The 22,912-nt window shown below is 44.1% G+C and overlaps 1 protein-coding gene across 1 annotated transcript; it reads left to right on the top strand.

Annotated features, from left to right (window-relative positions):
- Positions 1 to 248: 248 nt before the first annotated feature.
- Positions 249 to 10,170, top strand: LOC140862426 (uncharacterized). Its single transcript, XM_073265448.1, has 3 exons — positions 249 to 379; positions 1,358 to 1,672; positions 9,705 to 10,170. Exons 1-3 carry the CDS (start codon positions 249 to 251, stop codon positions 10,168 to 10,170), a joined length of 912 nt encoding a protein of 303 aa, XP_073121549.1.
- The last annotated feature ends 12,742 nt before the right edge of the window (positions 10,171 to 22,912 follow it).

Genomic DNA, 22,912 nt, shown 5'->3' with positions numbered 1-22,912 from the left:
GAGGAGGTTATTGCAGGTACATTTAATTTATGCGGAGTCCTTGATTTTTTCTCATAAATACTGGTGCATCGCATTCGTTTGTTTTAGCACGATTTGCTAAGCACTATAGATTTCCATACATATCCCTAAACGTAGTACTGTCTGTATCTACTCCGACTGGTCATTCGGCATTGGCCAAACGTTTAGCCTTGAGTTGCACTTTAGAGTTTGAAGGCTCTGAATTGTAAGCGAATCTTATGATTCTAGCGATGGAGGATTTTGACTGTATCTTGGTTATTGACGTTTTGACCTCTTATAGAGCTACTGTGGATTGTTACCAAAAGGTTGTTCAGTTTCGTCCGGTTGAGGGCGATAGCTGGTTTTTCTATGGTGAAGGAGTGTGACCCCTTATGCCTCTAGTTTCAGCTCTAAGGGCTTGTCAGTATTTAGAGGCGGTGGGGAAGACTATCTTTATCTATGCGATTGATACATCCACAGTGAATAGGACTATAGAGGAGTTACCAGTGGTTTGTGAATACCTAGATTTTTTTGGTATGAGATTCTAGGGTTTCCTCCAATTAGAGAATTCGAGTTCGGGATTTAACTTTTGTCAGGGACGACACCGATTTCTCGTGCATCTTATCACCTAGCTCCAGTAGAGATGATGGAATTGCAATGGCAGTTGCAGGATTTGTTGGATAAGGGATATATCCGACCAAGAATTTCACCTTGGGGAGCGCCAGTTCTTTTTGTCAAGAAGAAGGATGGTTCTATGCGCCTCTGTATTGATTACAGACAATTGAACCGAGCAACAGTTAAGAAGAAGTATCCTTTATTGCAGATTGATGATTTGTTCGATCAACTTCACGGTACCTCTGTGTACTACAAGATTGACTTGAGGTCATGTTATCATCAATTGTGAGTTCGAGATATGAATATCTCGAAGACCGCATTTTGCTCTCGGTATGGTCACTATGAGTTTTTAGTGATTCCTTTTGGGTGACGAACGCACCTTAGTTTTCATGGATTTAATGAACAGAGTTTTCATTGATTATCTAGATAAGTTTTTCGTGGTTTTTATTGACGACATTTTGATCTACTCACATAGTGTTAGCGAGCATACACAACAGTTAAGGCTTCTACTGCAGATTCTCCGTGAGAAGAATTTATACGCCAAGTTCAATAAATGTGAGTTTTGGATTGATCGAGTGGTATTTTTTGGTCATGTTATCTCTCGGGAGGGTGTAACAGTTGACCCGAGTAAGACTGAAACTATTATGAATTCGTCATGTCCGACTATAGCTTCAGAGATTCAGAGTTTTTTGGGTTTGTCAGGTTATTATCAGTGATTTTTTGAGAAATTCTCACGGATTGCTAGACCATTGACACAATTGACAAAGAAGGATGTTCCTTTTGTCTGGTCAAGTGAGTGTGAGCAGAGCTTTGATGAGTTGAGGGGCCGATTGAATGTTGCACCTGTTCTTGCCTTACCATCTGGCACCAGAGGCTATGTGGTTTATACAGATGCATCTCTTAAAGGGTTGGGTTGTGTGTTGAAACAGAATGGACATGTGATTGCCTATTCTTCTAGACAATTGAAGACCCACAAAGGGAATTACCCAGTGCACGATCTAGGGCTTGCAGCGATCATGCTTGCACTAAAGATTTGGCACCATTATCTGTATGGCGAGAGGTTCGAGATATTTTCGGACCACAAGAGTTTGAAATACTTGTTTACTCAGGCAGAGTTGAACATGCAACAACGTCGATGGATGGATCTTCTCAAGGACTATGATTGCTGTAGTACACCGTAACCAAAATCAGTAATTAAGGGATTAATCATAATTACTTGAATAGAGTTCGAAAGCTCCGAAGGTAGGTTCGGAAGTTCCGAACAGGATCGGAAGCTCCGATGCAGGATCGGAAGCTCCGATCATATTACTTCATCCATGAAGATTGGCAAGATCGGAAGCTCCGATCAGGATCGGAAGCTCCGATCACCCCTATCCGAAGTCAACAAGTGATATTTTGACGCGTGGCAGATCAGGATTTTTGGAAGCTCCGATGGCAGGATCGGACGTTCCGATCGAGGTTCGGACGTTCCGATCAAGGATCGGAAGTTCCGATCGTTGTCTATAAATAGAAGGCCAAGGCTTCTCTTTCATTTGCCAATTTCGAGTTTTCCTTTCCATTCTAGTCCTTTTGGAGCTGTTCTAGTCTTCTTAGGCTTGGTACGGAGGTCGGCGAGGCGTTCGGTAGTCATAGCGGAGTTGTGCCCAAGTTCTGGAGGCATCGACATCAAAGGGCTAACGACGGACGAAGGTATAGCTTTTGCTTCCTATAAATATTTAGGAGTATGCAATAGCTTAGTTAAGGCTTTTAGAGAACTTTAATGATAGTAGTATCATTTGGCAGTGTAGAGCAGACTATAGGCGTGGACCTAGAGTTGGTAGAGCTTGCACTGTTTTGAGGTACGAAAGTACTGTTCGAGATATCCTGACTGAGTATGCATGTATTATGTGACTGCATGATTTATATTCCATGATATTATGCTGCATTCATTTGCATCTTGTTGTATCTCTTTCGAGATGTCTGTTAGTAGGGTTGTACCCTATCCTGTTAGTGGATGGACTTCAATCGATTTGGGTCCGGCGTATCCACGGTTATCTCGATATGGGAGCCACCTCCTGAAGCGACGGCACAGCGTGCTACATACCAGGGCCCGGTCTGTCTCTGTTATCTGATCCTTGACCTCGAGTCTATAGGGAGTTCACTTTGCATGCATGTATACTCATACTCTCGTACTGAGCATTTTATGCTCACGTCTCGTACTCTGTATTTTCTGGACACCCTATTCCATGGGGCAGGTTTGAGATTGGACGAGGAGGGTGGATCCAGGAGGGTCTAGTCAGTGGTTGGCCAGCTGGAGCTTCGTCTAGGTTTTATTACTGTTTTTGGGTTTATACAGCTATTCGATTTGATTGTATATTATTTGGATAAATTACAGATTCCTTTACTTGGGATTGTATAACGTTTATGGTTTCCGTAGTTTTATTCTGATAACTGTTTAATTAAGTTAATTGCATGCATAAGTTCTGTTTAGTAGGTGATCCGGGTAAGGGTCACTACATTTATGGTATCAGAACATGCAAAAGAATTCTTGGGATTTAGTCTCATCATGAGGTATTTTTGTAGATGGCAAATCGTGACGACCGGAGTTCTCATGGCAGTGTTGGTGGGCGTTGGGGTGATGCCGACTGGGAGCCTCGTCGAGAACGGCGTCATCGTCATCATGACGACGAGCATTTCACTGTGCGTCGATTCTTAGCTATGGGTCCTAAGCCCTTAGTTGGAGGTGAGTCTCCGGAGGATGCGGAGAACTGGTTAGACCGCATGGAGATGAATTTTCAGACTTTCCAATGCACCGAGGAGCAGAAGGTGGAGACCCTTGGCTATCTTCTGGATGGGCGTGCGCGCAGGTGGTGGAGGTTTACTTTTGCACCTTTTGTTGCGGCGAGAGGAGTGGCCACCTGGGCCAAGTTCCGCACAGCTTTCCAAAAGCGGTATTTTCCTCCTACACTCCGACAGTCGAAGGCAGGCGAGCTACTGAGTCTGCGATAGGTAGCCATGTCTATTGATGAGTATCAACAGAGGTTCTTTGATCTGCTATCCTATTGCCCCGAGATTGCTGATAGCTCAGAGATGAAGTATAATCTGTTCCTTCAGGGCCTTAACCCTGAGATCCATGGCCGTGTGGCGGTTGGCGACGACATGTCCTACGAAGGTTTGGTGAGCCGTTGTCACCAGGCGGAGGACAGCATTCGGCAGAACAGGTCTTTCCCTCAGTCGAGGCCTGCTAGTTCTTTGGGTCCCCGTGCCCAATCTTTCAAGAAGTCTGGATCTTCTTCTTCCTCTGGTTCTGGAGGTGTTGTCCGTTATGGTAAGAAGGACAAGTGTGATCACTGTGGGAAGAACCATCCATCCGACAAGTGCCGTAGAGCTTCTGGAGTTTGTTTTCGTTGTGGAGAGACTGGTCATATCCGGAGGGATTGTCCACTGTCTGGGGGAGGCGGTTCTGGTTCTGGTTCAGGATCGGGCTCTCAGGCCACCGTTCAGCAGAGGTCGCAGGGACAGTCTGCTGGGAGTTCTCATTTGAGGCCACGAGCTTCTGGCCAGGTGTTTGCCCTGAGACATGATCAGGCTATGGAGGAGAATGAGAAAGTCATCGCAGGTACATTTCTGCTTTATGGTATACCTGCTCTTGTACTTATTGACACTGGTGCATCTCATTCCTTCATTTCTGCACGTTTTGTTAAAAGGCATAAATTACCATGCATTGCACTAGACGTAGTAATGTCTGTTTCTACTCCGACGGGCCAATCCGCTTTGGCTAAGAGTCTAGTGATGGGTTGCCCCTTAGAGTTTGAGGGTAACATTTTGATTGCGAATCTCATGGTCCTGATGATGGACAACTTTGATTGCATTCTGGGAATAGATTTGTTGACTACCTATCGAGCTTCAGTGGACTGCTATCAGAGATTAGTACGCTTTCATCCGGAAGGGAGTGAGAGCTGGTTTTTCTATGGTGAGGGAGCGCGACCCCCGATGCCTTTGGTATCAGCTTTGAGAGCCTATCAAGCTCTAGAGTCTGGCGGGGAAGGCTACCTTATCTATGCAGTAGATTATTCCGCTGAGAGCATTGGGATAGAGAGCATTCCTGTTGTGGATGAATTTCCAGATGTATTCCTGATGAGATTCCGGGTTTTCCTCCTGCTAGGGAAGTCGAGTTTGGCATAGAGTTGATGCCGGGTACTTCGCCTATTTCTAGAGCACCGTATCGTCTGGCTCCGTCAGAGATGCGTGAGTTGAAGAATCAGCTACAGGATCTTTTGGACAAGGGGTACATTCGTCCTAATGTATCCCCTTGGGAAGCTCCTGTTCTCTTCGTGAAGAAGAAGGATGGGTCGATGCGGCTGTGCATTGACTATCGGCAGCTGAATCGAGTCACTGTGAAGAACAAGTATCCGTTGCCTTGTATTGATGACTTATTCGACCAGCTGCAGGGCACATCAGTTTACTCCAAGATTGACTTGAGATCTGGGTATCATCAGTTGAGAGTCCGTGATCAGGATGTAGCCAAGACTGCATTCCGTACTCGCTATGAGCATTACGAGTTCCTAGTGATGCCATTTGGTTTGACTAATGCGCCGGCTATATTCATGGATCTGATGAACCGTGTCTTCAGGGAGTATTTGGACAAGTTTGTCGTGGTCTTCATTGATGACATCTTGGTGTATTCACGTAATACGGAAGAGCATGTTTCTCACTTGCGGTTGGTACTACAGACTCTTCGAGATGAGCAGTTGTACGCCAAGCTAAGCAAGTGTGAGTTCTGGATGGATAGAGTGGTCTTTCTTGGCCATATCATATCCAGGGAAGGGATTTCTGTTGATCCAAGCAAGATTGAAGCGGTACTTAATTGGTCGCGTCCGACGACAGTTGCTGAGATCCGTAGTTTTCTGGGTCTAGCAGGGTATTATCGTCGCTTCATTCTGAACTTCTCTCAGTTAGCTCGACCATTGACGCAGCTTACCCTCAAGGGTGTGGATTTCGAGTGGTCCTCCGAGTGTGAGGAGAATTTCTGTGAGCTTCGACGGCGGTTGACTTCTGCGCCGGTGTTGGCATTACCGTCAGGATCTGGAGGGTATGTAGTTTACACGGATGCTTCTCTTCAGGGGTTAGGTTGTGTCCTGACTCAGAATGGGCATGTGATCGCGTACGCTTCTAGACAGCTGAAGCTTCATGAGGACAACTACCCAGTCCATGATTTTGAATTAGCAGCCATTGTGTTCGCTTTGAAGATCTGGCGTCATTATCTGTATGGCGAGAAATTTGAGATCTTCACCGACCATAAGAGTCTCAAGTATTTGTTCACTCAGGCGGAGTTGAACATGAGGTAGAGACGTTGGATGGACTTGCTTAAGGACTATGATTGCGAGATTAAGTACCATCCGGGAGCTGCTAATCTCACCGCTGATGCTTTGAGTCGCAAGGTGCGACTATCTGCACTTCAGACTTGTTCGATGTCTAGTGCGATCAGTGACTGTTGTACTTCAGGTTATACCTTCAAGCATAAGAAAGGTATGCAGAGTATCCAGATGTTTGCGATATTATCTGAGCCAGCCTTGTATTCGCGGATCCAAGATGCTCAGATGTCTGATTCGAAGACCCAGCGTTTAGCTCGTCTAGCTAACGAGGGTAGCTCGTCTGGATTTCATTATCAGTCAGATGGCTTTCTGTGTTTGTCTGGTAGGATTGTGATTCCGCAGGATGAAGAGTTGCGAGAGGAGATTTTGTCTCAGGACCATCGCACTAAGTTGAGTATTCATCCTGGGAGCAACAAGATGTACAAGGATCTCCGTACTCGTTTTTGGTGGAAGGGAATGAAACGCAGTGTTTATCAGTTTATTTCGAGATGTTTGTTGTGTCAACAGGTCAAGGCAGAGCACCGACGATCTGGAGGATTGCTTCACAGTCTGCCTATTCCTGAATGGAAATGGGAGTTTATCACAATGGACTTTGTGACCCATTTGCCGATATCCCCGAGGAACTGTGATGCTATCTAGGTTGTGGTGGACCGACTCACCAAGTCAGCGCATTTCATTGCCTATAGCCGAGAGTACTCTGTGGATCGCATGGCACGGATGTACATTCAGGAGATCGTTCGACTTCATGGAGTGCCTGTGAGCATTGTCAGCGATCGGGACCCCAGATTTACTTCTAGATTCTGGGGGAGTGTTCAGCGTGCGATGGGTACTACTCTCAGTTTGAGTACAGCCTATCATCCGGAGACTGATGGTCAGTCAGAGCGCACTATCCGTACTTTAGAGGATATTCTTAGAGCGTGCATCATGGATTTTGGTTCAGCCTGGCAGGATCATTTGCCGTTGATCGAGTTCGCTTACAACAATAGCTATCATACTAGTATTGGGATGGCACCTTTTGAGGCGTTGTACGGGCGACGTTGTCGTACTCCACTCTTCTGGGAAGAAGTGGGGGAGAGACAGGCTGAGGGACCGGAGTTTATCCAGCAGGCGTTAGACATTGTTGATCAAATCAAGAAACGGATTAAGACTGCACAGGATCGTCAGGCCAGTTATGCTAATATCAAGCGTAGGCCCTTGCAGTTCGAGGTCGGGGAGAAAGTGTTTCTGAGAGTGTCACCTTTCCGCAAGATTCTCAGATTTGGCCTTAAGGGCAAGTTGTCTCTCAGATTTATCGGTCCGTTTGAGATCTTGGAGAGCATTGGCGATTTGGCTTATCGACTAGCTTTGCCCCCGCATCTATCCAGTATTCACGACGTGTTCCACGTATCTCTGTTACGATGGTATGTGGCGGATGAATCTCATATTCTGCAGCGGTCTGAGGTTCAGGTAGACAAGGATTTGACTTATGTTGAGAAACCTCTTCGTATCCTGGATTATAAGGATAAGGTTTTACGAAACAAAGTCATTCCTTTGGTTTTAGTTCAGTGGCAGCGCCGAGGCACTGATGAAGCTACTTGGGAGCTTGAGGACAGGATGCGTAAAGACCATCCTGAGTTGTTTTGATTTCATTCTTTAAGTTGTATTCAGTTGCAAACTCTGTAAACGTTTGATTTGAATAAAGAATGTTTCTGATTTTTGTATTTGCATTCGGTACTTAAGATCTATTTTCGATGACGAAATATCTTAAGTGGGGGAGAATGTAGTACCCCATACCCAAAATCAGTAATTAAGGGATTAATCATAATTACTTGAATAGAGTTCGAAAGCTCCGAAGGTAGGTTCGGAAGTTCCGAACAGGATCGGAAGCTCCGATGCAGGATCGGAAGCTCCGATCATATTACGTCATCCATGATGATTGGCAAGATCGGAAGCTCCGATCAGGATCGGAAGCTCCGATCACCCCTATACGAAGTCAACAAGTGATATTTTGACACGTGGAAGATCAGGATTTTCGGAAGCTCCGATGGCAGGATCGGACGTTCCGATCGAGGTTCGGACGTTCCGATCAAGGATCGGAAGTTCCGATCGTTGTCTATAAATAGAGGGCCGAGGCTTCACTTTCATTTGCCAATTCCGAGTTTTCCTTTCCATTCTAGTCCTTTTGGAGCTGTTCTAGTCTTCTTAGGCTTGGTCCGGAGGTCGGCGAGGCGTTCGGTAGTCGTAGCGGAGTTGTGCCCAAGTTCTGGAGGCATCGACATCAAAGGACTAACGACGGACGAAGGTATAGCTTTTGCTTCCTATAAATATTTAGGAGTATGCAATAGCTTAGTTAAGGCTTTTAGAGAACTTTAATGATAGTAGTATCATTTGGCAGTGTAGAGCAGACTATAGGCGTGGACCTAGAGTTGGTAGAGCTTGCACTGTTTTGAGGTACGAAAGTACTGTTCGAGATATCCTGACTGAGTATGCATGTATTATGTGACTGCATGATTTATATGCCATGATATTATGCTGCATTCATTTGCATCTTGCTGTATCTTTTTCGAGATGTCTGTTAGTAGGGTTGTACCCTATCCTGTTAGTGGATGGACTTCCATCGATTTGGGTCCGGCGTATCCACGGTTATCTCGGTATGGGAGCCACCTCCTGAAGCGACGGCACAGCGTGCTACATACCAGGGCTCGGTCTGTCTCTGTTATCTGATCCTTGACCTCGAGTCTATAGGGAGTTCACTTTGCATGCATGTATACTCATACTCTCGTACTGAGCGTTTTATGCTCACGTCTCGTACTCTGTATTTTCTGGACACCCTATTCCATGGGGCAGATTTGCGGTTGGACGAGGAGGGTGGATCCAGGAGGGTCTAGTCAGTGGTTGGCCAGCTGGAGCTTCGTCTAGGTTTTATTACTGTTGTTGGGTTTATACAGCTATTCGATTTGGTTGTATATTATTTGGATAAATTACAGATTCCTTTACTTGGGATTGTATAACGTTTATGGTTTTCGCAGTTTTATTCTGATAAATGTTTAATTAAGTTAATTGCATGCATAAGTTCTGTTTAGTAGGTGATCCGGGTAAGGGTCACTACAATTGCGAAATTAATTACCATCCAGGTACTGCAAATCCCGTGGCAGACGCACTGGGTCGTAAAGTAAGTATTAGTGCTCTCCGCACTAGTTGCAAAGCTAGAACAATTCAGGAGTGTTGTTCTTCATACTTTATGTTCTGACATAAGAAAGGAAAACAGGGGATCCTAGTGTCTTCAATACTAGCTGAGCCATCTTTGTTTGCTCGTATTCGAGAAGTACAGTTTTCTGATCCATAGACGCAGAAGTTAGAAAGACTTGCTCAGGAAGACAACACATCTAGTTTTCACTATCAGACATACAGATTGTTGAGCTTGTCTGGTAGAGTAGTGGTACTTGATGAACTGACCTTGCGAGATGAGATTTTATCTCAGGACCATCGTAGTAGATTCTTAGTACACCCAGACAGTGCCAAGATGTACAAGGATCTACGTACGAGATTTTGGTGGAAAGGTATGATGCGTAGTGTTTATCAGTTTGTCTCTCGATACCTTGTTTGTCAGCAAGTTAAAGAAGAGCATCGATGACCAGGTGGTCTGATACCGAATTTTGAGATTCCAGAATGGAAGTGGGAGCATGTGACGATAAACTTTGTGACTCACTTGCCAATGACCTCTAGACAGTGTGATGTTATCTGGGTTGTGGTGGACAGGTTGTCCAAGTCTGCTCATTTTCTTACGTATAACCACGAGTTCACTTTTGATCGCATTGCAAGGTTATACATTCAAGAGATTATGCGGATACATGGAGTTCCTTTGAGCATCATCAGCGACAGAGATCCAAGGCTTACCTCATGGTTTTGGGGTAGTTTTCAGCGAGTTTTGGGTACTACTATGAGTTTGAGTACGACTTATCACCCAGAGATAGACGGTCAGTCTGAGAGGATTATTCAGACATTGGAAGATATGCTGAGGACTTTAGTGATGGACTTTGGGTTATCTTGGCAGGATCATTTGCCGGTGATAGAATTTCCCTACAAAACAGCTATCATCGTAGAGTTTATCAAGAAGAGGATCAAGGCGACACAAGATAGACATGCCGGTTATGCCAATACCAAGCGCAGACAACTGCATTTCGAGATAGGAGAGTATGTTTTCCTGCGAGTATCGCCTTTTTAGAAGGTGATGAGGTTTGGTCTAAATGGAAAGTTAGCACCTAGATTAATTGGTCCCTTTGAGATACTTGAGAAAGTTGGAGATTTGGCTTACTGGTTGGCTTTACCACCAGATCTCTCCAGTATTCACAACGTGTTCCACGTATCATTACTTTATCAGTAAATTGCATATGATTCGAACATTCTGCATCCAATAGAAGTACAATTAGAGCCGAATTTGTTGTATGTGGAGACACCGTTAAGGATTCTTGATAGAAAGGACAAAGTGCTTTGGAATAAATGCATTCCTCTAGTCATGGTTCAATGGCAGCGCCGAGGCACTGAGGAAGCAACTTGGGAGCTAGAGAGTCGTATGCATTTTGAACATACGTAGTTGTTTTGATTGTATTGTATTTTTCAAATCAATTGTAAACTAAGGTATTGTAATAACAAGTTGTTTCAATATTATTTTGCTCTGTTACCCTAGTCCTAATTTCTAGGACGAAATCTTTCAAGTGGGGGAGAATGTAGTAGCCCGTATCCAAGTTAATCAAGTGTCTAATTATGATTAATTGGCTAAAACATGATTAAGGTATTCTCAAATGAGTTTAAAGAGTTCAAAAACGAACTCAGAACACTCGAAAATGGTCTGAAAGGACCCAAGCTATCGGAAGGAATGGGTGATCCGAACCCCAAGATCGGACCATCCAAAGAGTTAGAATTCGGAGGCTCTGATCATGATCGGAAGGGCAGAGTTTGGACGATTTGATCTGAGTTCGGACGATCCGAACTATTGGGAGTTCAGAAGCATTATTTGATATCGGAGGCTCTGGAGAGATCAGACGATCCGATCTTGTGTTGATAAGCGGATATGGATTTGATTTGACAATCCATGGAGATCAGACGATCCGAAGGTCCAGATCGGACGATCCGATCATATTACATAAGCAGTGATGTCACGACGAGAACACGTGTTTGGAGTGGGTTGAAGGGGGAGAACGGACGATCCGATCTCAGGGATTGGACCATCCGATCTGCGCTTATATAAAGGGGCCGAGAGCATCCCATTTTTCTTGCACCATTTTCTCTCCTCTTTTATTCTAGCTCGGTTTTAGGGCTTTTTAGGCATCCTATTAGAGGGCCGGGAGTGGCGGAGTGCTACGGGGATAGTAGCAGAGCAACGCCTAAGTTTTGAGACAGTTTCCATCAGTGAACTGATGACAGAAGTAGGTATATCATTGAATCCCTATGAAGATTAAGGAGTATGTAATAGCTTAGTTAAGGTTTTTAGATTATTATAAGTGATATGGTAATTATTGTTTATTGGCTTGGACTTTGAGTACCTAGACTGCTAGTGTAGTGACCCTTACCTGGATCACCTACTAAACAAAACTTAGAAATGCAATTAACTTAATTAAATGGATATCAGAATAAAACTACGGAAACCATAAACATTATACAATCCCAAGTAAAGGAATCTGTAAATACCCAAATATAATACAACCAAATCGAATAGTTGTATCAATCCAAATAACAACAGAATAAAACCTAAGCAAAGCTCCAGCTGGCCAACCACTGCCTAGCCCCTCTTGGATCCACCCGCCTCATCCAATCGCAAACATGCCCCATGGAATAGAGTGTCCAGAAACACAGAGTACGAGACGTGAACATAAAACGCTCAGTACGAGAGTATGAGTATACATGCATGCAAAGTGAACTCCCTATAACTCGAGGTCAAGGATCAGATAACAGAGACAGACTGGGCCCTGGTATGTAGCACGCTGTGCCGTCGCTTCAGGAGGTGGCTCCCATACCATAATACCAGTGGATATGCCAGACCCAAATCGATGGAAGTCCAATCACTAACAGGATAGGAAAAAACCCTACTAACAGACATCTCGAAGGAGATAGCTCAGTATGCAAATGAATGTAGCATAAATCAATGACATATAAACCATGCAGTCACATAATACATGCATACTCAGTCAGGATATCTTGAACAGTACTTTCGTACCTCAAATCAGTGCAAGCTCTACCAACTCTAGGTCCACGCCTATAGTCTGCTCTACACGGCCAAATGATACTACTATCATTATAGTGCTCTAAAAGCCTTAACTAAGCTATTGCATACTCATAAATATTTATAGGAAGCAAAAGCTATACCTTCGTCCGTCGTTAGCCCTTTGATGTCGAGTGCCTCAAAACTAGGCCACAGCTCCGCTACGACGCCTGCATCGCTATGCCACTTCCGGATTCCTCACGGGACGCCTGGAATTCCCTAGATCTGAGTTAGAAGGCTAAGTAATTGAGAGAGAAGAGAGGAATTGGTGCACTCAAATGTGAGCTCGGCACCCCCTATTTATAGACGACGATCGGAACCTCCGTTCCTCGATCGGAACCTCCGATCACGATCGGAACGTCCGATCCCGACATTGGAGCTTCCGATCTCGCTTATTTGCCACGTGTCAAAATCTCACTGGTTGACTTCGGATAGGGGTGATCGGAACTTTCGATCCTGATCGGAGCTTCCGATCCTGCCACACGTCATGCCTAACGTAATTCGATCGGAGCTTCCGATCGCTCCTTCGGAGCTTCCGATCCTGTTCGGAGCTTCCGAACTCACCTTCGGAGCTTCCGATCTTGTTCGGAGCTTCCGATCCTGCCTTCGGAGCTTCCGAACCCTTCCTAAGTAATTATGATTAATTTCCTAATCACTGATTTTGGTTACAGGCTACTAAATTTTCCCCCCACTTAAGATATTTTATCCTCGAAATCAGATCTTAAGTACCCAATGTAATACAAAAATAAAAAACATTCTTTATTCAAATCAAACGTTTACAGAGTTTACAACTGAATACAACTTAAGAATGAAATCAAAACAACTCAGGATGGTCTTCACGCATCCTGTCCTCAAGCTCCCAAGTAGCTTCCCCAGTGCCTCGGCGCTGCCACTGAACTAAAACCAGAGGAATGACTTTGTTCCGCAAAACCTTATCCTTATAATCCAGGATACGAATAGGTTTCTCAACATAGGTCAAATCCTTGCTCACCTGAACCTCAGACCGCTGCAAAAATATGAGACTCATCCGCCAGATACCATCGCAACATAGATACGTGGAACACGTCGTGAATACTGGAAAGATGCGGTGGCAAAGCTAGTCGATAAGCCAAATTGCCAATACTGTCCAAGATCTCAAACGGACCGATAAACCTGGGAGACAACTTGCCCTTAAGGCCAAATCTGAGAATTCGGCGGAAAGGTGACACTCTCAGAAACACTTTCTCCCCGACATCGAACTGCAAAGGCCTACGCTTGGTGTTAGCATAGCTAGCCTGACGATCCTGTGCAGTCTTAATCCATTTCTTGATCTGATCAACAATGTCTACCGCCTGCTGGATAAACTCCGGTCCCTCAGCCTGTCTCTCCCCCACTTCTTCCTAGAAGAGTCGAGTACGACAACGTCGTCCATACAACGCCTCAAAAGGTGCCATCCCAATGCTAGTATGATAGCTGTTGTTGTACGCGAACTCGATCAATGGCAAATGATCCTACCAGGCTGGACCAAAATCCATGACGCACACTCTAAGAATATCCTCCAAAGTACGGATAGTGCGCTCTGATTGACCATCAGTCTCCAGATGATAGGAAGTACTCAAACTGAGAGTAGTACCATCGCACGCTGAACACTCCCCCAGAATCTAGAAGTAAACCTGGGGTCCCGATCGCTGACAATGCTCACAGGCACTTCATGAAGTCGAACGATCTCCTGAATGTACAACCGAGCCATACGATCCACATTGTACTCCTGGCTATAGGCAATGAAATGCGCTGACTTGGTGAGTCGGTCCACCACAACCCAGATAGCATCACAGTTCCTCGGGGATACCGGCAAATGGGTCACAAAGTCCATTGTGATAAACTCCCATTTCCATTCAGGAATAGGCAGACTGTGAAGCAATCCTCCAGGTCGTCGGTGCTCTGCCTTGACATGTTGGCACACCAAACATCTCGAAACAAACTAATAAACACTGCGTTTCATTCCCTTCCACCAGAAATGAGTACGTAGATCCTTGTACATCTTGTTGCTCCCTGGATGAATACTCAACTTAGTGCGATACGCCTGAGACAAAATCTCCTCTCGCAAATCTACATCCTGCGGAATCACAAGCCTACCAGACAAACACAGAAAGCCATCTGACTGATAATGAAATCCAGATGAACTACCCTCGTTAGCTAGACGAGCTAAACGCTGGGTCTTCGAATCAGACATTTGAGCATCTCGAATCCGCGAATACAAAGCTGGCTCAGATACTATCGCAAACATCTGGATACTCTGCATACCTTTCTTATGCTTGAAAGTATATCCTGAAGTACAACAGTCACTGATCGCACAAGACATCGAACAAGTCTAAAGTGCGGATAGTCGCACCTTGCGACTCAATGCGTCAGCGATGAGATTAGCAGCTCCCGGATGGTACTTAATCTCGCAATCATAGTCCTTAAGCAAGTCCATCCAACGTCTCTGCCTCATGTTCAACTCTGCCTGAGTGAACAAATACTTGAGACTCTTATGGTCGGTGAAGATCTCAAATTTCTTGCCATACAGATAATGACGCCAGATCTTCAAAGCGAACACAATGGCTGCCAATTCCAAATCATGTACTGGGTAGTTGTCCTCATGAAGCTTCAGCTGTTTAGAAGCATATGCGATCACATGCCCATTCTGAGTCAGGACACAACCTAACCCTTGAAGATAAGAATCAGTGTACACCACATACCCTCCAGATCCTGACGGTAATGCCAATACCGGCGCAGAAGTCAACCGCCGTCAAAGCTCATAAAAATTCTCCTCACACTCGGAGGACCACTCGAAATCAACACCCTTGCGGGTAAGTTGCGTCAAAGGTCGAGCTAACTGAGAGAAGTTCAGAATGAAGCGACGACAGTACCCTGCTAGACCCAGAAAACTACGAATCTCAGCAACTGTCGTCGGTCGCGACCAATTAAGCACCACCTCAATCTTGCTTGGATCAACAGAAATCCCCTCCCTGGATATGATATGGCCAAGAAAGACCACTCGATCCATCCAAAACTCACACTTGCTCAGCTTGGCGTATAACTGCTCATCTCGAAGAGTCTGCAATACCAACCGCAAGTGAGAAACATTCTCTTCCGTATTACGCGAATACACCAAGATGTCGTCAATGAAGACCACGACAAACTTGTCCAAATACTCCCTGAAAACACGGTTCATCAGATACATGAATATAGCCGGCGCATTAGTCAAACCAAATGGCATCACTAGAAACTCGTAATTCCCATAGCGAGTACGGAATGCAGTCTTGGCTACGTCCTGATCTCGGACTCTCAACTGATGATACCCAGATCTCAAGTCAATTTTGGAGTAAATTGAAGTGCCCTGTAGCTGATCAAACAAGTCATCAATATGAGGCAAAGGATACTTGTTCTTCACAGTGACTCGATTCAGCTGCCGATAGTCAATGCACAGCTGCATAGACCCATCCTTCTTCTTTACAAAAAGAATAGGAGATACACTAGGACGAATGTACCCCTTGTCCAAAAGATCCTGTAGCTGATTCTTCAACTCTCGCATCTCTGACGGAGCCAGACGATACGGTTCTAGAGAAATAGGAGAAGTACCCAGCATCAACTCTACGCCAAACTCGACTTCCCTAACGGGAGGAAAACCCGGAATCTCATCAGGAAATACATCTGGAAATTCATCCACAACAGGAATACTCTCTATCCCAATACTCTCAGCGGACAAATCAACTGCATAGATAAGGTAGCCTTCCCCACCAGACTCTAGAGCTCGACAAGCTCTCAAAGCTGATACCAAAGGCATCGGGGGTCGCGCTCCCTTACCATAGAAAAACCAGCTATCACTCCCCTCTAGATGAAAGCGTACTAATCTCTGATAGCAGTCCACTGAATCTCGATAGGTAGTCAACATATCTATTCCCAGAATGCAATCAAAGTCGTCATCGCAAGAACCATGAGATTCGCTAACAGAATGTTCCCCTCGAACTCTAAAGGGCAACCTATCACTAGACGCTTAGCCAAAACAGATTGGCCCGTCGGAGTAGAAACAGACATCACTACGTCTAGTGCAATGCATGGTAACATATGCCTCTTAACAAAATGTGCAGAAATGAAGGAATGAGATGCACCAGTGTCAATAAGTAAAAGAGCAGGTATACAATAAAGCAGAAATGCACCTGCAATGACTTTCTCATTCTACTCCACTGCTTGATCATGTCTCAGGGCAAACACCTGGCCAGAAGCTCGTGACCTCAAATGAGAACTCCCAACAGGTTGTCCCTGCGACCTCTGCTGAACGGTGACCTGAGAACCAGATCCTGAACCAGAACCAGAACCGCCTCCCCCAGATAGTGGAAAATCCCTCCGGATATGACCAGTCTCTCCACAATGGAAACAAGCTCCAGAAGCTCTACGACACTTGTCGGATGGATGGTTCTTCCCACAGTGATCACACTTGTCCTTCCTTTCGAAACGGACAACACCAGCAGAGCCAGAGGAAGAAGAAGTAGATCCAGACTTCTTGAAAGATTGGGCATGGGGACCCAAAGAACTAGCAGGTCTCGACTGAGAGAAAGACCTGTTCCGCCGAATGCTGTCTTCCGCCTGGTGACAACGGCTCACCAAACCCTCTTAGGACATGTCGTCACCAACCGCCACACGGTCATGGATCTCAGGGTTAAGGCCCTAAAGGAACAGATTATACTTCATCTCTAAGCTGTCGGCAATCTCGGGGCAATAGGATAGCAGATCAAAGAACTTCTGCTTATACTCATCAATAGACATGGCTCCCTGTCGCAGACTCAGTAGCTCGCCCGCCTTCGACTGACGGAGTGCAGGAGGAAAATACAGCTTCTGAAAAGTTGTGCAGAACTCGGCCCAGGTGGCCACTCCTCTTGCCGCAACAAATGGTGCAGAAGTAAACCTCCACCACCTGTGCGCACGTCCATCCAAAAGATAACCAAGGGTCTCCATCTTCTGCTCCTCGGTGCATTGGAATGTCTGAAAAGTCATCTTCATGCGGTCTAACCAGTTCTCCGCATCCTCCGGAGACTCACCTCCAACCAAGGGCTTAGGCCCCATCTGTAAGAATCGACGTACACTAAAACGATCCTTATCTCGATGACGATGGCGGCGTTTCCGACGAGGCTCCCGGTCGGCATCACCCCAACGCCCACCAATACTGCCATGAGAACTCTGGTCATCACGATCTGTCATCTACAAAATTAAACTAGCGGTTATCTTATGTAGAATCTAAATCCCAAGAATACTTTGCATGCTCTGATACCATAAATGTAGTGACCCTTACCCGGATCACCTACTAAACAGAACTTAGGCATGCAATTAACTTAATTAAATGGATATCAGAATAAAACTACGGAAACCATAAACATTATACAATCCCAAGTAAAGGAATCTGTAAATACCCAAATATAATACAACCAAATAGAATAGTTGTATCAATCCAAATAACAACAGAATAAAACCTAGGCGAAGCTCCAGCTGGCCAACCACTGCCTAGCCCTTCTTGGATCCACCCGCCTCGTCCAATCGCAACCTGCCCCATGGAATAGGGTGTCCAGAAACATAGAGTACGAGACGTGAGCATAAAACGCTCAGTACGAGAGTATGAGTATACATGCATGCAAAGTGAACTCCCTATAACTCGAGGTCAAGGATCAGATAACAGAGACAAACCGGGCCCTGGTATGTAGCACACTGTGCCGTTGCTTCAGGAGGTGGCTCCCATACCATAATACCAGTGGATATGCCGGACCCAAATCGATGGAAGTCCAACCACTACCAGGATAGGGAAAAATCCTACTTACAGACATCTCGAAGGAGATAGCTCAGTATGCAAATGAATGTAGCATAAATCAATGACATATAAACCATGCAGTCACATAATACATGCATACTCAGTCAGGATATCTCAAACAGTACTTTCGTACCTCAAATCAGTGCAAGCTCTACCAACTCTAGGTCCACGCCTATAGTCTGCTCTACACTGCCAAATGATACTACTATCATTATAGTGCTCTAAAAGCCTTAACTAAGCTATTGAATACTCCTAAATATTTATAGGAAGCAAAAGCTATACCTTCGTCCGTTGTTAGCCCTTTGATGTCGAGTGCCTCAAAACTAGGACACAGCTCTGCTACGACGCCTGGATCGCTATGCCACTTCTGGATTCCCCACGGGACGCCTAGAATTCCCTAGATCTGAGTTAGAAGGCTAAGGAATTGAGAGAGAAGAGAGGAATTGGTGCACTCAAATGTGAGCTCGGCACCCCCTATTTATAGACGACGATCGGAATTCGATACCTCCTCTGTCGACTTGGAATCAATTAACGAGCAAACAAATAACTGGCCAAGAAATTTGTAAGACAAAGATAAATTTGATAATCAATAAACTCAATCAAGTCTGAAAATCTCAAATAAACAAATCAAGTTTTTACATAAACTGTCTGGCCCAATCACGTGGCCTTGATCGAAAGAAAGAAACTACTCAACGTTCAACATAATTTAAGAACAAAAGTTTTTTACTCTAAACATCAATAATCAAATCCAAAAATAAAATAAAAGAAAAAGAAGAATCGAGTTGATGGTGATAGCCGCCTCTTGCCTTCAAATCTGATGTGTAACCCTTATTCTGCTGATAAGAATCATATTTATATGCCCAAGGGTCTTCAAAAGTTGGTATCCTTCCCAAGTAAGACTTTCTGTTTTTAAAAACTCTGCGCGCGATTCTCGCTTGAGCGAGCATAGGGTCTCGCTCGAGCGAGCAGTTCTCTGTCCGGGAGATAAATTTTCCAACCTTGCTCGCTCGAGAGGGCATAGCCTCTCGCTCGAGCGAGCCATATTCTGTCTCGGAATCCTTTTTGCCCCGTCTAGCTCGCTCGAGTGGGCGTAGCCTCTCGCTCGAGCGAGCAACCTTCTGAAAAAAAACTTGCAACCTCAGGCTCGCTCGAGCGGGCATTGCCTCTCGCTCGAGCGAGCAACATTCTGTCCAAAAATCTAAATAATGCCAAGTTTTCCTTAAAAACAGACCAGGAAGAGTATTATGCAAATAAATGAATTAAAGATGCTAAAACTAACTAAAACAACCACAAAAACATATGAATGCATGCAAAACTAACAGTAAAAATATGCATATGAAACATAGCTAACAACTCCCCCATACATAAACCTTGCTTTCCCTCGAGCAATACTAAACAAACACACAATCAAGAATCAAGAAATACTATGGAGCAGTGGCCTCAGCAATAAATTTTTTTTTTTTCAAAAACAACTCAAATCCAATCCAATCACATCAAACCTACTAACATGTAAAAGTTTATAAATAAACAGGATCACCGCATAAACTTATAATCTCTTCAACTCATGTTTCAAAGTACCTTCATTTAAATCCAATCCACACATTCCTATCTCATGAGGACTTTTGCAGGTAACCAAGGAATCAAACAGCTGGCATCTCCACACTCACAATCAGGTTAAGACAAAAAGAAATAGTGTGTGCGTGTATTGATTAAAAATTCATAATTATCAATAGTGTCTATCAACAGTCCATATGCTAAATTCTTACAACTCTTCTTGTGAGACCTCGGTTCTAAACATCAATTAAAGGAGTAATTAAAATAAGCAAGCATTAAAAGCCAACACACAATTTTTTTTTATAACAGGGCCCGCGCGGTCGCGCCTCATTAGGCGCGGGCGCGCACGGCATGCAACAACAATATAATGATGAAGTTCGATAACTAAACATGTTCTAACATAAAATAGATTGACATGCTGGAATCGACTTCTAGACCGAGTCTCACTTCTACATCTTTCCCTCGAAGCTAACCATGCCTCTTCTGACTTGGTCCTGCCCCACCTGATGCCAAGTACACATACAAAATAAGAAAACAGCCGGATAAACCGGTGAGAATAATATTCCCAGTAAAAGAGACTAACATGCAATCAAATAAACATATCAAATCATACTATGAATTCATTCCTCATATAATCAATTAATCCATTCAAGTACTGAATTAAAATGATATGCATGTCTTTAAAACTTCTGGATTATCAAACTCAGATAATCAATTGGAATTCTTCTTTCTTTCTTTGGTTTGGGATCCCGAGGTTAAAACATCCTACAATCACACCAACTTCCCTCTCGAGGTGGACATTGCATGCTTTAATCCTCTAGACTAAAGAGCATTATATTGAGCTACTCGACAAGGTAGTAAATCGCCTACCAAGCTACTCAACTACAATCCCTAGATCGTCTAATTCAATCTGAATAAATCAAGTCTCAATATGAATGCATATGTAATCTCATGCACTCAATATAAATTCAATCATATAATCAAATAAGCAGTCAAAACATGCAGTATGTGATTTCTTCTAGGACACTCGAATCAATCCGGATTCGAGTTAATCGTCCTATTCCATTCCAAAGTCATCTTATACCTCTTCTTTGACGTTCCAAAACTTCAATCTGAAAACAACAATTCCTCAATCAATATCCAAGATAAGTTAAATCAATCGATAAAGAAGGATATCGATACTATACCGGCTCAACTCTTCCAAACTGATCAAGACCGCAAGGCTCGTAACTCCAAAGACTTCAAATCAATCTATCAAAAGAAGTCATAGCGATCAAAATCGATATCAAAACTCAAACTAAGCTCGGTATAACTCAAAACATCGAAACGATATCCAAAACTCAAACTGACGGCATAACGGCTGTAAACTGACCAAACCGAAAATGCAGACAGCAAAACAAAAACTCAAAAAACTCATTCCAATCCCCAAACATCAAACCCAACACAATATCAACACATCTCAAAATCAAGATTTTCGAAAATTACAAGAAAAATCATAACAATTATGTTCGTCGCTCTAATTCAAAACCGACAGATAATAAACGATCAAAACTCTGTCAAGAACAACATATTGAATCTCTAATGATTCTAACAAAATCCAAAAACTAGATTGTATCTGATCGGAGAAAAACTTACTTCCAAACGGAGCACTCGTCGCTGTGATCGTAGATATCAAGTCAGAAATCAATTCTATCGGACGGATCGAGCTCTAACTGAGATCACAAAAGCTTGGAATGCTATGAGGCATCTTCAATGGAGGGAAGCCGAGTTGGAGGGGATGATGAAGTGCTAAGAGACTTAGTCAAGCCTTCAATAATATAACAAACTTACTTTTTGCGTTTTAGTCCTTGAAAATTCCCAAAATTGCAAAATAGACCCTGATCAATAAAAAGTCCGGTCAAATTCTGAAATCACTGATTATCTCAAATAACATCAATTAAGATAAAAACGGGGCGTTAGAATACTCCCCCTCTAAGAAAAGATTTTGTCCTCGAAATCATCGATATCACAACTCATAAGAAGATAATTAAGAATTCAAGAACAGAATTAAGAACTCACATCATACAAACAAGTCTGGAAATATCTGCCTCATATCAGATTCTGTTTTCCAAGTCGCTTCTTCGACTCCGTGACGACTCCACTGAACTTTCACCAAAGGAATCGTTTTGGTTCTGAGCTGTTTCTCCTTTCTGTCAAGGATCTGAATCGGTCTCTCAAAGTAACTCAGAGTTTCATCAAGTTCGGCTTCGTCAGGCTGAAGCACATGAGAAGGATCGGGATGGTATTTCCTCAGCATCGAGACGTGAAAGACGTCGTGAATACCAGATAAAGAAGGAGGAAGTGCTAAACGGTAGGCTAGATCGCCTATCTTTTGTAAAATCTCATACTGACCGATGAATCTCGGTGCCAACTTCCCTCTCTTCCCAAATCTAACAGTACCTCTAAACGGAGAATTCTTCAAGAATACTCGGTCACCCTGATCAAAAGATAGAGGTCTGCGTCGGATATTTGCATACTTCGCTTGTCGGTCCTGAGCAGTCTTCATTCTCAATCGAATAATCTTCACCTGCTCAGCCATATCACGAATCATATCTGGTCCCAAGTCTGTGGACTCAGATATCTCATCCCAGTACAGAGGAGATCTGCACTTCTTTCCGTACAATGCTTCAAAGGGTGCCATTCCTATACTCGTCTGGAAGCTATTGTTGTACGAAAACTCAACGAGAGGCAATGAATCTTGCCAAGTAGTGCCAAAGTCAAGCTCCACTGCTCACAGCATATCCTCTAGAGTCTGAATCGTCCGCTCTGATTGACCGTCGGTCTGAGGATGTTATGATGTACTCAAGTGCAATCTAGTACCAAGGGCTTCCTGTAGACTATGCCAGAAATGGGAAGTAAATCGAGGATATCGGTCTAAAACAATCGATCTCGGCACACCGTGCAATCTGACAATCTCTCTAACATACAACTCTGCCATCTGATCGTGTTGGTATGTCATCCGATACGGAATGAAACAAGCAGACTTCGTCAAACGGTCAATCACTACCCAAATGACATCGCATCCTCGAACAGATCGGGGTAGTTTTGTGACGAAATCCATCGAAATATGATTCCACTTCCATTCCGGAATAGACAGACTGTGCAGAAGCCCACCTGGTCTCTTTCTCTTGGCTTTAACCTGCTGACAGTTCAAACAACGAGATACAAACCTCACCACATCCTTCTTTAACTTCTTTTCACCTGAACTGACTCATCAAGTCTTATACATCTTTCGGCCTCCTGGATGAACACTGAACCGACTGCAATGCGCCTCTCTCAGAATACGCTATCTTA

This window comes from Henckelia pumila, chromosome 4 (genome assembly GCF_033568475.1).
Source record: "Henckelia pumila isolate YLH828 chromosome 4, ASM3356847v2, whole genome shotgun sequence".
Classification (NCBI taxonomy): Eukaryota; Viridiplantae; Streptophyta; class Magnoliopsida; order Lamiales; family Gesneriaceae; genus Henckelia; species Henckelia pumila.
Note: the sequence above shows the minus strand (reverse complement) of the source record. Positions and strands in the feature narration are given on the sequence as shown.